Genomic DNA, 15,962 nt, shown 5'->3' on the forward strand with positions numbered 1-15,962 from the left:
ACAGAAAAATTAGTTACCTTTCTACTGACTTTTTATATTGGAAACTTTGCTGGTAATTTTTTATTTTGTTTGTTTTTCATGGTGAAGGTAACACTTTTCAGGCAAAAGTCTGGTGGGAGAGTTAGAGGCAGCAATTTAAGCTATGGATTGGAGAACTGACTCTAGTTTTACTATAGTGTATTAACCTAAGAGATCTAAAACTGCTTTACGTATTTAACAGCTTTTACAAGAGCTAATGCACTTTCATTTATGTCATTTGCAATAGTTCTCATGAACATGTTGGTTTATTGGTAATTCGCATCTTGTCCAACTGACTAAGGCTTACTTCCTGAAGTCTGGTTTCATGGATACCTGCCTGGAAAGAAATCTGGCAGACAGCAATTTCCCAGGCAGCAGATGTGGAGGGGGTTCTGTTTCCTTTATGAATGTCACTATTTCTTAATGGAATTATACAGTTTCTTTCTTTTCATTGATGTTTTTACCTGAGTTCTTGCAGGCTGCTGCAAAAAGAAGCCTTAGACTTTTGAGCTGGGTCCGGACCAGTTTGTTTTCATTCTTTCATATCTCTGATTGGTCTGTACCATTTTAGTGAAGGGAAATTATGTACCAGTATTTGCATCCATACTGCTAATTTTTATCCATGTTACTTTTGCTTTCTGGTGAGTGTTCTTTAGAGTGTTAACTCCCGTTGATCTGAATTGGTATTTTCAAGTGTATATGTTTAAAATGAAACCTTAGGACTCCTAAATTGGAAGCGGTAGATTTGTATGTGCTGACTGGGGAAGAATCTACCCTCCTAGGACAACCCAGAAAGCTGTGGGGATGTCAAAGGCCATTTGCTGATGTGACATTTATAAGTGACATTTGGCTTTTCTAAAAACTTTGCCTAAGTAGTTACTTTACATTTTAGGTGAGGGGACAGGGCTTGCCTTATCTTTTTGGTGAATATCAGAACTTTGAGAACCCGAAAGGATGTGAGCTCACTTTTTTCCACCGGGAAATGTTTTTGTGGATAGTGTTACCTTGTGGTGTGTCAGGTTGGCTGCTCATCTCCAGTTGCAGTTGTTACAGTAGCGGGGAACTCTAGACCTATGAGGCAGTTCCTAAGGCCCAAGTGCTGCAGTGGCTGTGGAATGCTGCTTCCGTGGTGATAAACATCAGTCAGTTCTTTAACTACCAGTACTTCTTCTTCTTTTAACATTATTTAAATATATATGCTTTAAGTGTACTTGTGTTCGTCACATTTAATACAGTTTTCTTGAAAAGGGCAGCTTTAAGAAGCTGTACTTACACATCATTTAATTCTAGTGTTAGACAAACATGGCTTGATAAATCATTTAAACCTAAAGTATCTATTTTCTTATTTTCTACACAGTAAAATATCAATAATCTTTGTAGCCCTCCAGATAGTTCTACAACTGATTTAGTCTTTTAATCTAAGTACTCTAATTGATGGCAGAACGTGCCACCTTTGGTATAGAAGCTTTGCGGTTTGTAAAACTTGCCCACAGAACATATCAACCAATGCAAGTGAACCACTTCTAAGGAAATTAAGCTTCAAATATCCAGAAATCTTACTTGCTGTGAAATTAATATAATTTGACTTAATGGCTATCAGCTTTTACTCCTGTTTCACATCTTCCTGAACTATTTTCAAACGAAATTGTACCTATTACTCCATAGATTTTACTGAAATATATTCTTGGTGCTGTTTTGGTCTATGTTCTTCATCTTCCTTGAAGACTCTAGTTTTTCATCTGATAGTTGTTCCTAAAGATGCAACACTAAATAGAATTAATTCTGACACTAAATTGAAATAATAAACCACTAATGTAATAAATTAATGTTTGGATGTAAAGACTATTAACCACAATAAAATATGCTAGCATAGTGAAATTAGTGTTGTAATATGTTGTTATAATTTTGAGTTTGGAGGGGAAAAAAGCCCCCACTGAAATACATTTTCTGGAATGCATCTTTAGACAATGTCAACTTTCCATAATTCAGGCATAAAATAGTGCCTTGAATAGGTGTCATTCAGAACAGATCTGTTAATTCAAGATTCCTGCATCTAGTCAGGGGACAGAGAGGTGCTCTGGTTTGAAGGATTTATGACTTGCCCCCAGTTTTAGTGAAAGACTGAGATGTGTAGGTTCGTTACCTACACGTTTGGTTCGAATGGTGTGTGTGGTGGATGCTGACACTACTCTTGCTTGCCTACTCTATATGAGCTGATTTCACAGATTTGCACTACATTTATTTTAGCTTATTTTAGGAGATGCTTCAGGTGGTAAGATTCATTGTTGATAATTCAAACAGTTCAAAAAAACTCTTTTTAAATAGACTTGAGGTATTACTTTTCATCCAAGTTTGAAAATAGGCCATAATGACTAGCTTCTCACTTGTAGCTCTTAAATGTGCTCTCTCAGGATTTGACAGTTGACCAGAAAGAACAGTTATGTATGACAGGGCATTATTATGAATTATGATGGACACATGCAATTCAGGATCAGTCAGGTTTGTTGATTTAGTGTATGGGGGGAAGCTTACAGTACTATAGAAATAGGAAAATGGCTACAATACAAGGAACTAAAAAGAGTTTTAGATCTTAAGACTTACTTTGGTCTCTCCAAAAAAGGAAAAGTAGCAAAGAGTTTAAAGTTGGGTAACTGCCAGTCCGTCCAAGGAATGCAAATTTTGTATGCTGGTAATACCCATTAAGTATTTTTTTTTAGTTCTTTGAATGCTGGATAAATATTAAAATAACCAAGTGTCTCAACAACAAAGTTTCAACCACATTTAGTAAATCTTTATTTATTATATGCTTACACTAGATGATACTATGTCATAATGAAATGTGTATGGAGTAACATTTCAAAATAAAAAGATGTGCGCTCATAATGTAGATCATATATTGTATTTTCTACTTATGTCACTTATAAATCCTGAGATAATCTGTTTTGCTGAATTGGAGTAGGTTGATGGACTGTATTTTGAAATATCCTAGCAGTAAATTTTGCTATAAAATTGCATTAACTCATACATCTGAATAAAACCATTGCATAACTGTAGTTAGTTTTGAGATTAAGGGATGTAGCTGCAGAGTGAGGAAGTTTAGTATAGTCATGGTGGGACTGGTAGTTTGATGCATAAAACTTTGGAAATAGGTATAGACCAAAATTTGGGGGAAAATCAAGTTAATGTGAGACTGCTTTAGTCAAACTGAAGAAAATCAGTACATTTTAGATGAATCTAATGAAAAGAAGTTAGTGTAACAACTTATGAAATTCAGTGTTAATAGATTGTATAGTTAATGTGTGTGTTAATGATAATTTTATGTTATAGTATTCTCTATTTTTAGAAAAACTTAAAGAAATCTTTGTGCTCATTTCTTCATAAAGAAACTTAAAGGAGTTTCCATAGTGGAATGCTTTTTTACAGTGTTCATGCTGGTTTTTCTCCCTCAAGGTTTAAGTGGTGCTAGAAACTTTTTTGGGACAAAATGACACAAACAGGAAGATTGCTGAGACTGCTTGATGTTTATCAGTCTTTTTTTGTACCTGATTATGTCTCATTAAGGCAAGTAAGTGTGTGTATAACTGTAGCGTTTATCTACATTAGTGCTTAAAACTGTTTGGAGTCTAACAGGTGTGTGGTATTTCACAGTCATAAGAGATCTAAAATGGTGAATAATGATTAATTAATCATGATAGAGTAGTAAAAGTTAAAGATCTAGCAAACCAAAAAAGAAATGAATACTTGGTGGTGCCTGGGTGGTTAAAAGTGATAGGTGAAATTCAGCCTTGATGAATGTTGAGTGAGTGCATGAGAGAAAAACCTCTCATCTTGTTGTACTTGTGTTATTGAATGTTGAACTATCTTTGATTTATAATGCCTAGTTTTGTGAAAGAACCCATTTAGTATACAGTGACTATAAAAATTAAGCAGATATTTCAGTTAATAACAAAACACCAGAGCAGTACTACTATATGCTGGACTTGCTCGTAATCCTCTTTCTGAGACACCTTTATTGTCATTTGCAGGGGCAGTATATGAGTCCAGACTGACCTTTGATTTTACTTCATATATCTAATTCTTTTTGAACTTGTAAGTGTGGTGTAGTAGTGAATGAAATGAAGCCAACAGTATATGTGGGAATGTTTGGTTTGTATGGGAGAACCCTCTGCATATTGTAATGGCTCCCTAGTATGCCTCTTTTTAATTTCATAATAAAATGGGGAGTTTTAAATAGATTATGAAACTATTGATGATTTCATTGAACAAGTGTGATATAGAAAAGACTGTATCAGACCATGAAATTATTTGAGTGAAGGACACTATAAGGGAAGTTTTTTCTCTGTTTCTTCTCAATCACCTCTGAAATACTGTTGCCATGTAAATGGAAGTCATATGTTTGCTTTTATAAACCAATTTATTTTAGTAATCTAATTTAACTGTTAAAAGGAAAATGTCTGCGTAGACCTCAAAGCTAAACAGGCAAATTGCTCTGTAGTGACAGAATAAGGTAGAACTTAGCATTAGCTGAAAATACGTCTAAGCCACAGTATGTGTTTCTAAGAAGTATGGAATGTGCTGTATATAAAGAAGATACATACTAAAAATAAATGGAAACTGTCCAAGTGGGGAGAAAGTCTATCATAAAAATGAGGCTTTCTTATATTAATAAAGCACATGAAACCAGTTGATGTATGGTTGCCTATTATAGTGATATTTTAGTATCCTTTTTCTTGAAGAGGAGGAGGGTGTGGCTTTTCGAGGTCTTGAAGAAAAGATCTTCCTTCCTTTCTGTATGAGGAAAATAGTCAGGTGACATTGCAGGATCGAGCAAGATGAAATCAAGAAAGCTGAGAGATGAGTTGTCTCTGCAGCCATCGACAATAATGATCATGTCTCTTTTCATTTGATCTTTGCCCTTTTTCTCCTAGCCGTTATAGCTACAACTCCATAGGGTATTCCTGGGTCTCTGACTTGCACCACTTTCAACCAGCACTGCCTTCTCACTGTTGAGCTTGTGTACTCCTCCCTGTTTGTTCACCAGTGATACCACTTAAAATAGCCATGCTTCTCTGTTTCCCTTTGCACTGGGACAGCTTGTAGCGTACACAAGTTCTGCTTTAGCTAATGTAAGTGATATAGAAAGGTTGTTTCATGTTAAACACTAGGTATCCCAAATATTTTACTTCCATTATTCACAATTCTATAAAATCACCCTAAGCCTAGTCTTGTATTTGCAGTCCACCTCTAAAATAATACTATGCTATTTTTTCTTCAGAAACACACTTCAATTGATGAAATTAATTATTTTGAGAGTTGAGGATTTACAGGTCTCTTAATTATTATAGGGACACCACCCACCCTTACTGTTTTTAATGAAGGTTTTGAACCGGGGTAGTTTATTCTCCTGAAACTCTACAGAAGGGGAGCTGATTATTGAAGAGCCTTTAAAATAAGCAACTCTTGGCATGTAGCTTCCTTAGATGTTGTTAGCATGATCTTGAAACATGATTTGAAATGAATGTGAGATCAGTAGCTTAAATGTATTTCGGAGGTTTTTGGTTCAGTGTTTTACTTGGTAGAGTTCATACCTAAGGTCTGAAAGGTGAAGAACAGAACAGGAAACATTGTATATGGTGAATTCTGAATTAAACAGTATTGAAATTTCCTTTTGTCTGTTAAAAGTGAATTTGTATACTGCTTTCCATCTTTATTTTAGAACTTTTAAATAGAAACACAACAAAATACCTAGCATGCCTGGGAGACCAAGGAAACCATGACACTTTCTGTACTTCATGCTTCTTTTGGCATGGGCTTATATTTTAGCATTTTGAAAGAAAAAGTATGATACAAATGAAAGATTGATGTTAAAAATTTGTATGTATTCCTATTTTTCCTGTATTTTTGTATTCAGTGTTTAAAACCTCCCTTCCTATAAAGAAAAAGACAGAATTTTGGGTTTTGAAGCAAGCCCTGAATTGAAGCAGGTAATTGCACGGCTCCAGAGCAAACCAGGGTTTTGAGAATTTAGTGCTTCTGCTTGACGTGCCTGTTTTCTGTGTTAGCCATGGCCACGGACAAATTGATTGACTCGACAGATTTGAAGGCTTCAGGGCAGATCGGACCCCAGATTTTGACAGTTCATCACCATCACTAATCTACTTTTAAAAATCCCTGGAGGTGACCCAGCACTCTTGTGGATGTTCTTTGCCTGCTGTTTCTCACAGCATGGAGATAAATGCACAGAAGCTACCAGTGTACTTTGTACTGCTGTGCAAGCGGTTATGGTTCTCTACTGAATTTACCAAAGAATTGAAATTCTTTCCTGGATTTCTGGGATATTTACTGTGTATCTTTGGAAAAGGTGTTTGAGTAGTTTACAAAGTATTTCTTGCTAAGTTACACTTACCCTTCATAGCTTTACTTCTACATCTGTCTTGATCTGTTTTTGGCTTCTTACTCTCTTATTACTGACCCATTAAATGTTGTTTCATTGCCATTTGCTTTCATTGTTCATCATCAGTTTCAGTCCAAAAAGGCAATCCTTTAACACACTCAAGATGCAAAACCTGACTGTATTTTAGAGCAGTGAAAATACTGTGATACTTTTCTTGAGTTGTATAATTTTCATCATAGGTCAAAATGAGCCACTGTATGGAGAGGTAACTTAAAACAGGAATGTTTTTATGAAGTTGACAAATTTAATAATATCCAGCCTTTAAAGTAATTATGATTATCCTTGTATTTACCCGTTTTCAAATTCTAGCATGATTTTACTGCTCCTTCTCATTATATCTGAAGTAAATAATTTCTATCTTGCACACTTTAAAAGAGAGGACTGCAAACCTATAAATAATTTTGATGTTGCTAGCATTTGATTTTTTTTAATAGTCAAAAGTCTCCTGAAGAGTGAGAGAGAAAAACAGGTTTGAATTTGAGGTGAGGGATCAAAGACTATTACTTCAATCTGGATCAAATGTGTTCTCAATTATATATTCATGGAAAATAAGCTTTCAAAAAACTTATGCTCTAGCTTTTCTTTAGGCATAGTTACTTGATATATGTAGCTGTCAAAGACTGATGGATCAGGTTTCAATCCTGAAAAAAAGGATTGAAAAATCCTTTAAAAGCTGAAAACAGTCAAATAAGGTCCAATCAGATCTGAACTGATCAGATGAAAGATATTTCTGGTCTAATATCTCGCTGCCAACAAGTTAATGATAGATAGCATAGGCACATAGTTATGAATTGGACAAGTAAATAGCAATACTTCTCTGGCATGCCTTGTTAACATCCATCAATTTGTATTTTATGACCTTCTTTATTTTTGCAGTTGTCACTTAAACAATACCTAGCTGAGAGAGAAGACTCCCTAATGCTCTTTAATTCTTTGTTTTGTAATTCCCTGGAATACTTGATCATTTTTCATTAGACACCATATTTGTTGTTTTTAGCTAAATGACCAGGTTTAGTTTTTCTCCAAGAAGATGCTATCCACTGAAGAATCATGTATACCTGTTAACAAATTTAGACTTAGCCTTTAAGTTGGGAAGTGTTTGGCACTTAGCAAGACCTTAAAACCGTCTTCTTCTTTGTTGTATTTTTCTGAGGTTTTTCTCAGTGGCATTTGTTTTTTTCATAGGGTTATGTTCCGTGGTAGCAAAGCCAGATGGGCTTGTGACTGTTCGTTCCTAGATTTAAGTTGGAAGGTATAAAGCCAATATCTTGTTCATAAAAATTACCACTGATTTCAGTGAATAAAATGTGAGAGGTTGACTCTCCAAAATAAATTGCTATCATTGTCCTATTTACCAGTTGCCATTTCACATTCAAGTCCCTACTGTGTGATACTTTGTGACTTTTTAATATTGGTGAACTGTTTAATATTGCTGAACTTTTTAATATTGCTGAATGCAGTTTAATAGCATTAAAACTGCTATTTGTTCTTTTTGTATTTGGAAAAAATAATTTTTTTCATGTAGGTGTGCAGCTAGTTAAGGTAATTAATAATTTATAGAACTATGTTTGTTTTGGTATGGAAGGGAATTGAGCTTTGAAGAGTCCAATGGAAATGAAGGAGGAACAGCTGTTTCATGTAACTGCTAACTGAATCATTAAATAAATGTAAATGATTTGTATGGAAAATTACCAGGGACAACTGTTTCTTTATCTTGGCTCTTCAATTAGCAGCATGTGTAATTATTTTTCCAAATTCTTAATTTTGCTTGGTTTTTGTTTTTGTTTTGTTTTTTTTTTCAGGATGGATTAGATGCTTTGGTATATGACTTGGATTTCCCTGCCTTAAGAAAAAACAAAAACATTGATAACTTCTTAAACAGGTGTAAGTATTTAATGTCTATAAGTATCAAAAAGAAAAAAGCTGTTCTAGCTTATTGGAAGGCAACTGGGGATTTGGGGTGAATTAAGTTTTGGGCTGCAAGTTGTTTTAAGAGTCTGATTATTTATTTATTTCCCAGTGAGAACTGACAGCTACCTCTGCAAATTTCATCCCCTGCATTGATTCATTGGGCATTGAATGTCCAATCTGTTGCCCCTGTAAATGGCATTGTCTGCAGTGGCACAAAGCCTTTTAGGAGAAAGGCCTGTTGTTTTTGTTAGGGCAACTCTCTGGGTTCCCATAACTTGCTTTCTAATTTCATGTACTAATATATCATAAGCACTTACCAGTAAAATATCATAATGATGCATAGAGTGTCAAGAAATTGTGTTAAAAATTTGTTCACAGACTAGAGCATGTCTTTTGTAAACTTTTTTTTTAAGTATAAAAGGTCTCTTTACATGAATATCTTACTCTGCATAGCTGCTGTATTTACTTGTATATTCAGCTGTGTCTGCAGAATTCTCTGTATTTACTCTGTATTTGTCCACTACCAGATTTCCTGCACATTCTACTCTATAATGGCATTTTAAACTAATAAAGTTGATGTTTTTAATAGAAGTCATAGTTCCATATTTTTTGTAATTAAAACAAGCAAACAAACCACAAACAAACAAAAACCCAAAAAAGCAGTTAAAAATTAAGTCATTTCTAAAGGCTGCCAAACTGACAAATTCTGGAAATCATGGCAGAGATGTTAGCTGATTCAAGACTTGCTCCTGCCTATGGACTAAATGGGCAAACCTTGAAATTAAGCTAATATTATTAGATTTTTATATTTTTTGTGGCAAATATGAAGTAATTTGACTAAAATAATTTTTGTCTTTGCTTTACTGTAATTTATGTTGGTGTTCTTTCTGTTTCCAAGGTTTTTTCAAATAGTTTATTTTGTGAAACTAAAAGCTATGATAGTGAATTTGTGGGGTTTATTTTATATTATTCTCCATTTGTGGGAATTTATGAGTCCACTAAATCCAGTTGATGGCTCAGTTGCATGTAAGCTGGTTGTTGAAAAGCCTAAGCTCAAATGTTCTGTTTAACTTTTCACAGTTCAAATTGTATTTGATATCATACACTGAGTTACATGCACATTTGTATACTCAGTTATTTGTTGAGAAGGTGTGGTGAAACTCTTGGAGAAAAGAGAAGTTGTATTAGGCAAGGAAATACTCATTGCATCAGATAATTTGAATGTAATTTTTATGAATAGTGAAATTACTAGTGAGTCTCAGAAAGCTTCACTTTTGCAATTGGGGCTGAGTGAAGGAAAGCTTACATTTACAGTCTGATGATGAATATCTATAGGTATAAATTATATACTGTGTTGTAAGATGTGACCTGAAGTAATATGAAAGTGGAGAACAGAACATCCTATTTCACTTAAAACTGCCTTTAGAACATTAATCTTGCACTGTTTGCTGAAATATGAAAGTGAGCTGTGGATGTGCAAGTAGTTGCCTTACAGGGAACTGTCAAGTCTAATTTGCTTTGAACTTCTGTTAAAAAAATAGACATTTTCATGTTTATTTTAGTTCTAATGGAAGACTGTTTAAAATGTCTTTTTGCAGTACTAGTGGTCCAGTTTGCACCATTATTGTAGAAGATCAAAATAAGTTTCTAGGTGGCAAATAAAATGGGAGTTTGCTTCCTTTATGTTATAGACTGATTGACTTTATCCCCTCTTACTTGTCTCTAATTTACATTGTATATTTGTGGAACCTCCAAAATCTGCTTCTACTGGTAGAGATTTTGAGGATGATTTTTTCAAAGGTAGAACCTTATTAATTTTCTACCACAGAGAATTAAAAGAATAAGGAACTTAGTATTAAAGATAGCTGAGAGCCCTACTTTGCAGCAGAGACTCAGTTCATTTCAACACAGAATCCAAGCTTATAACCAAACTTTAGAGCAAGTTGGAGAAAGTGATTTTTTGCCAAGGGAGCCATCCGGCCTCTTCATACAGCGTGAGCTGTCCGGGTCCTCCACTGTTTCTGGGAAATAAGGAACTGCCTATTTGAATGTATTGCAGCCTGATAAACCTTGTTTAACAGACTTAGAATGTGGAGGTCAAATTTCCAACACTGTTATTACTGATGCATATTGTCTGAGGATAGTTGACTATTAGTCTGTATATATATATATCTCAAACAATAAATTTCAATTTGCAACTGCTCACAAGCCTGGTTTACATTATTTAAAAATCCTTAGCTTAGATTGCCCTTCAGATGTATTTTCCTCGGTTCTGTTTTGTCCACAGGCGAGAGGCTTGTGATTAAATACCATTTAAAGGATTCATATTGTGCTTAGATTTCTTTTGCACCAATGTCAAGCTGTTTGTTCAGAAGTGGTGAACCTCCTGTTGTGAGATTACTAGGCAGTAAGTTAACAATAGCTAGAAAATTGCTGTCATGGGAGTTGCTGCATTTTGGTTTTGTGCAGTCTTGCTGCTCCTCCTCTACTATAAGTCAGTTTTCACCAGGGCAAATAAGGCAATGCATTATTTGTTTGAATTACTGAATATTTTGATCCTTATGTGAAAGAATTTGTCAGAATTTGCAATTTTACTGTAATTTATTGAAATCAGCTAGTGATATGCTGCATTGTAAAGGGTTGGCTTTACATTAGACAGTAATGCCACAGTGTATTTAGTCAAACAAAACTATATTTGTTCCTGTTGTGGTAATAAAATCTTACTGAATTTTTATTGTACATATGCTACTTTTGTTTTAAATTGTGACCTGTGTAGGTAGAAATCTAATAGCAATTTTCTGTCGTCTGCCTCATCATTTTTTAATAATTTTAAAAAATTATATTTCTCCTCCTTTCTCTTCCCCTGTCCTTATTTCTTTCTAAACTTTACTTTTAGGCCTAGAATATTATTTTTGAAAATAAAATATCATTGCATAATTTATTTTATTAGAAGCATATCTGTTTTAGTAGAACTTCCTTGCTTTTAGAAATACTGAAACATGAAGCTTTTCTGCGTAATCTCATGCCAGTGTTGACCCACATGGATTAAAATAGACTGTTTTAATCTTTGACCAAATTTGGAATTAGAATATCTGCCCACTGGGAGTTTGTAAATTATTGTAGTTTATAGAATGACAGGTTTATATAAATAATTGCAATGATTCCCACTGCATGTTTTAAATTAAAATTTACTTTTTTTTAGTATTAGCAGTCATGCAAGTGCAGAAAAGTGAAAGCTTTTTTTTTTTAAAAAATATTTTGTCAAGTTTCTCGTAGTGTATTTTCTGATACTTTCCCAAATGTGTTGTATATTTATTCAGAAATAATCTTTTTATGCTGATGATCTTACAACAAGATCATGCTGGATATGAAATTTTTGTATAGCTTTTTTTTTTTGCAGGTAGTTATTTTTAAATAAATTCCTAAATTAAGATCTGCAATGTGATTGTACAGTAGAGTCCTTGCATTATGTTTATGTCAGGTTTTGGTTACTGTGGTAATGAGAATGAGGTCATGCATTCTGCAGAGAACTTTTCAGTAGGAAGGTGGGTTCTTTGAGCAGTACTTCTTCTTAAAAACTATGAAAAAAATGAAATTAGATGACTGGGTTTAATTAAGTTGATTATATAAGAAATGTGAATTTTGTTCTATGTAGATAAAGACACGGTAAATAAAATGAGAGATCTGCGCATGAAAGCTGAGGACTATGAAGTAGTGAAGGTGATCGGTAGAGGGGCATTTGGGGAGGTTCAGTTGGTAAGTTAAGTTTCTATTTGTGCATTTGACTGTATTCTGTAGTGTTTGCTCATGCATCTGTTTCTGAGTACAGGGTTCAGAAGATGCAGTCTTACGATATTAAAGCCTTTAGCTCAGTGAAATTTTATTTCTTAATAACTCATGGAAATGCTTTTGAAAGTGTAGTTTTTCAGTACTGTCCAAGTGCACAAGTACTTGCTCTGCATTGTAGTCATTCTTCTCTGTTAAAATAAAATGGAATGTTTGTTCCTCATAATCAAGAAAATTAACCTTTACCACTCTTTACATGGACACTTGAAGAAGTCTTAAGGACTAAAAGAGTTTCTGCCAGTTCAAGGACTACACCAGATTTTTGTGGACATAGTTCTCACACATGAGAGATGTCTGTTGTTTGTGATATGTTAGCAGCCAGGCTTGTTCATCCTGCTTTATTTAATTGAGAGGTGGTGGAAGAAACTGGAAATCTGGCAGGAAGTATGCACATCTACTAACGAACTCTGGAAAATGCTTGTAGTTTTAACTTTGTAGTATTTAACAGGTGCCAGTATTTGTCCTTTTAAAGACACGTACAAATTACATAAGCAACTGTTATGCCTATGGACTTCTATGTTAAATAGTTCCAGCAAGTATTTTAAAAGTAGTGCTTTGTCAGATGATGGAATGTAATTATTTTGTAGGCCTACAGTATATAATCCTTTATAAAAATGTGAAGAGTCTTATAGAACATGTTGAATAGTGAAGCAGGAAAAGTGATGTTTTCAGTGATGTTCTTTATATGTTAATATGGCAAACTAATATGTTCTGTATGTCACATTTGTCTTCATAGGTAAGGCATAAATCCTCAAGGAGAGTGTATGCTATGAAGCTTCTGAGCAAATTTGAGATGATAAAAAGGTCAGATTCTGCATTCTTCTGGGAAGAAAGGGATATTATGGCTTTTGCTAATAGTCCCTGGGTTGTTCAGGTATAGTGATATTCTTTTTCAAATATTTTCATTATAGAATAGTTTGGTTACAACATTGCATACCTTGGAATTGCATGTTTTCTTTTTTTGCATTTCAAAGTCTTTTTTTTGTTTTATTGGTCTGTTAGGGAAATACATTATTGACATTAGGAATGCTGTACAAAACAGCAGATGCTACACTTGCTTCAAAACTGTATTTTGTCACAACATTTACAAGATGTTAAGCTATTCTGTTTATTATTAAAGCTCTTTGCCAGATATATATTGGTGAGTCTGCTCTGTAGTAATTCTTTGAGGCATCCAACATACCAGAAAGATATGCTTAAGATACAGCTTCCGTATATTCTAATTTCTTTGTGTATCTTTGACTGCAAATTGTGCCCGCTCTGGTTATTTTTCCCTCATTTCAGTGTTACCACTGACAGTTTTTTGGGAAGCAGTGCTGCCTTTGAGGTTCTAAGGAGCGTACCTGAACCAATTATGCATTGTGTACACACGTCAACTTGTTAATTTAAACTGTTCTTACCCTTAAGCATATAAATTCTTTTGTTAGGTTGGAATTATACAATCTCATTCAAGATTTATCTAAGTCAAAGTACTGCATTCCTGTCTGTCTGGGTGTGATTGTTCAGAATAAAACTTCTATGAATTTCGTAAAATTTTAAGTTAAGAGACTTAAGTCTGCTCTGTTGAACAGAGCATTGACAACTTTAAGGGAAATATTTTTATTTAATTGTATAAAATTTAGGCTCAGTTTCTATACAATAAATATGTCGACAATAGAAAAATAAACATTTAGTGATAATACAAATAGAATCAGGCAGATGTTTGCAACACAGTTTCATGTTTGCATATTTGTCAAGTACCATCCTAGTGAGAAAGAAGCATTTTACCTTCTTATGTAATAAACATTCTTTGAATTGATCTCAAGATTTATTAAGTCAAGTTGACTAACCTTAACTTGTAACCAGAACTCGACTTCTCCCATTGTAATATAAAGGGATGGAAGATCTGTCTGAAATGCACTCTAGAGCTTAATTTATTTTTAGGAGGTCTGCAAGATGATGCAAAGTTGATTCAGTAGTTGTAGGAATTCTGCTGCTTTGTAAATCAGTTTGTGCAGAAATGCCTTTGATTTCCAACAAGCAAAACATTAAAGATAACTGGAATATTCAGTGACTTATTTTTTGTTTATTTGCCTTTTACAGTTATTTTATGCATTCCAAGATGACCGTTACCTTTACATGGTGATGGAATACATGCCTGGTGGGGACCTTGTGAATTTAATGAGTAACTACGATGTTCCAGAGAAATGGGCCAGATTTTACACTGCTGAAGTTGTACTTGCATTAGATGCAATTCACTCAATGGGTTTTATACACAGGTGAGAAACTAAAAAGTGTTGTTACATGGTGAGGTTTTATTCCTGGTGCTGCCAGAATGACTTTAGTTTGTTTAGGCAGTTTTAATATTTATGATGTTAGTACTTTGTTATTATTTCATAATTATTCCATCTTACAGCTTCAAAAGTTCTTACCATCAGAAACTTTAAAATCTGAGGAGATACAGTCAAAGTAAAGGCTTTCAGCAGGCCAGTGTTGGGGAGTAATAAAATTGTTCCACTGTACCAAGAGATACAAGAATAAAAATGGTACAAGCATGTTGGCCCCGAAATAGCTCTTTTCTTTTGATTAGAAAAAGCTGTTTTGGGAATTTGATCACAGTAGTATCCGCTGTTAGGAATTATTAATTCTCTGCTAGGCATCTGAAGCCTCAGTGACCCATGAAACAAGAATCTGTGAACAATGTGAGGAAAATCTCCCAGCCATATGTTTTCTTGTAAGGGGCAAGATGGAAAATTGAGATGCAGAGCAAAGGGACTTAGCTTAGTTTCATCTGCACTTACCCTGAAGTGAAATGCAGTCACTTCTCAGATAGGTAGAGAAGTTTCCTTTTTGATATTTGAAATTGTATCTGTTGTTAGCTTTTAATTGCATTAACTGGGAGCAGAAGAGTAATTTTTTCAACAGAAAATACAGGAAGAGCTTGAGTAGCATATAGTATACTCTATAGTATATAAATTTTCAATTTGTGATTTGGTCACAAGATCAGTGTAAGCATGTAAGCTTTTGCAGAAAAACAAACACAAAGCAAAACAAACTACTAATCCATTGCTTGAGTAGGATCTAGAGCATCATTAATTATGTAGCTATGCTGCATCTAATGGATAAATTATCTGGCTGAATGAACCATTTGTGCATGTGTATTGCAAGCTTTAGAAAGCAGGCATTAGAAGTTGCCTGCAGCACAGCAAGCTTTTTTCGTGAAAATTTGGATTATTTTGAAACCAGCAGAGATTTTTGAATTTCTTTTCCACTGGAGTTAATCTGTTCAACTCTGAGGAATGAAAAGAAACTGATGAAAATGTGGGCTCACTGCTCAAGGGATCAGGGACAGAGTGACAAAGGACATGGAAATTACTTTTCCGCCTTTGCCTCTGCTGTCATTGGTAAGATCTGCCTTCAGGCCTGTCAGGGCCCTGTGCCTAGTGGCAGAGCTTGGGAGAGTGAAGCATTACTCTGGCAGAGGAAGATCAGTCTGAGTCCCAGTTATGCAAACTGGACATGCACATGTCCAAGGCAGCAGGTGGGATGTGCCAAAGGTCATGAGGGAGCTGGCCATGAGCCTTATGCTACTACTCTCTGTCACCTTTGGAGGACTGCGGTGATTAAGAGATTCCTGATGACTGAAAGGAAGCAAATGGCACACCTGTCTTGCCCTGAGAAGGGCCAGGAGCAGAGGGTCAGGGGAGCTGCAGGCTGGTCAGCGTAAGGGCAGTTGGATTAAATTCTCAGGAAA

General features: G+C 34.7%; 1 protein-coding gene across 5 annotated transcripts in view; it reads left to right on the plus strand.

Annotated features, from left to right (window-relative positions):
- Positions 1–15,962, plus strand: part of ROCK1 (Rho associated coiled-coil containing protein kinase 1) — an 86,923-nt gene that overhangs the window by 22,712 nt on the left and 48,249 nt on the right. For 4 of the 5 annotated variants that reach the window (XR_004355946.1, XR_004355945.1, XM_032682205.1 and 1 more), the window contains exons 2-5: positions 8,275–8,356; positions 12,039–12,139; positions 12,966–13,103; positions 14,312–14,487. Coding sequence is in view for 3 of the 5 variants with exons in the window: in XM_032682205.1 (XP_032538096.1) it covers positions 8,275–8,356; positions 12,039–12,139; positions 12,966–13,103; positions 14,312–14,487 (497 nt within the window). In the remaining 2 variants the exon portion in view is untranslated. Of the gene's footprint in view, positions 1–8,274; positions 8,357–10,720; positions 10,791–12,038; positions 12,140–12,965; positions 13,104–14,311; positions 14,488–15,962 lie in introns of those variants that run through there. The other variant, XM_032682218.1, reaches the window with a different exon arrangement.

This window comes from Chiroxiphia lanceolata, chromosome 1 (assembly GCF_009829145.1).
Source record: "Chiroxiphia lanceolata isolate bChiLan1 chromosome 1, bChiLan1.pri, whole genome shotgun sequence".
Lineage (NCBI taxonomy): Eukaryota > Metazoa > Chordata > Aves > Passeriformes > Pipridae > Chiroxiphia > Chiroxiphia lanceolata.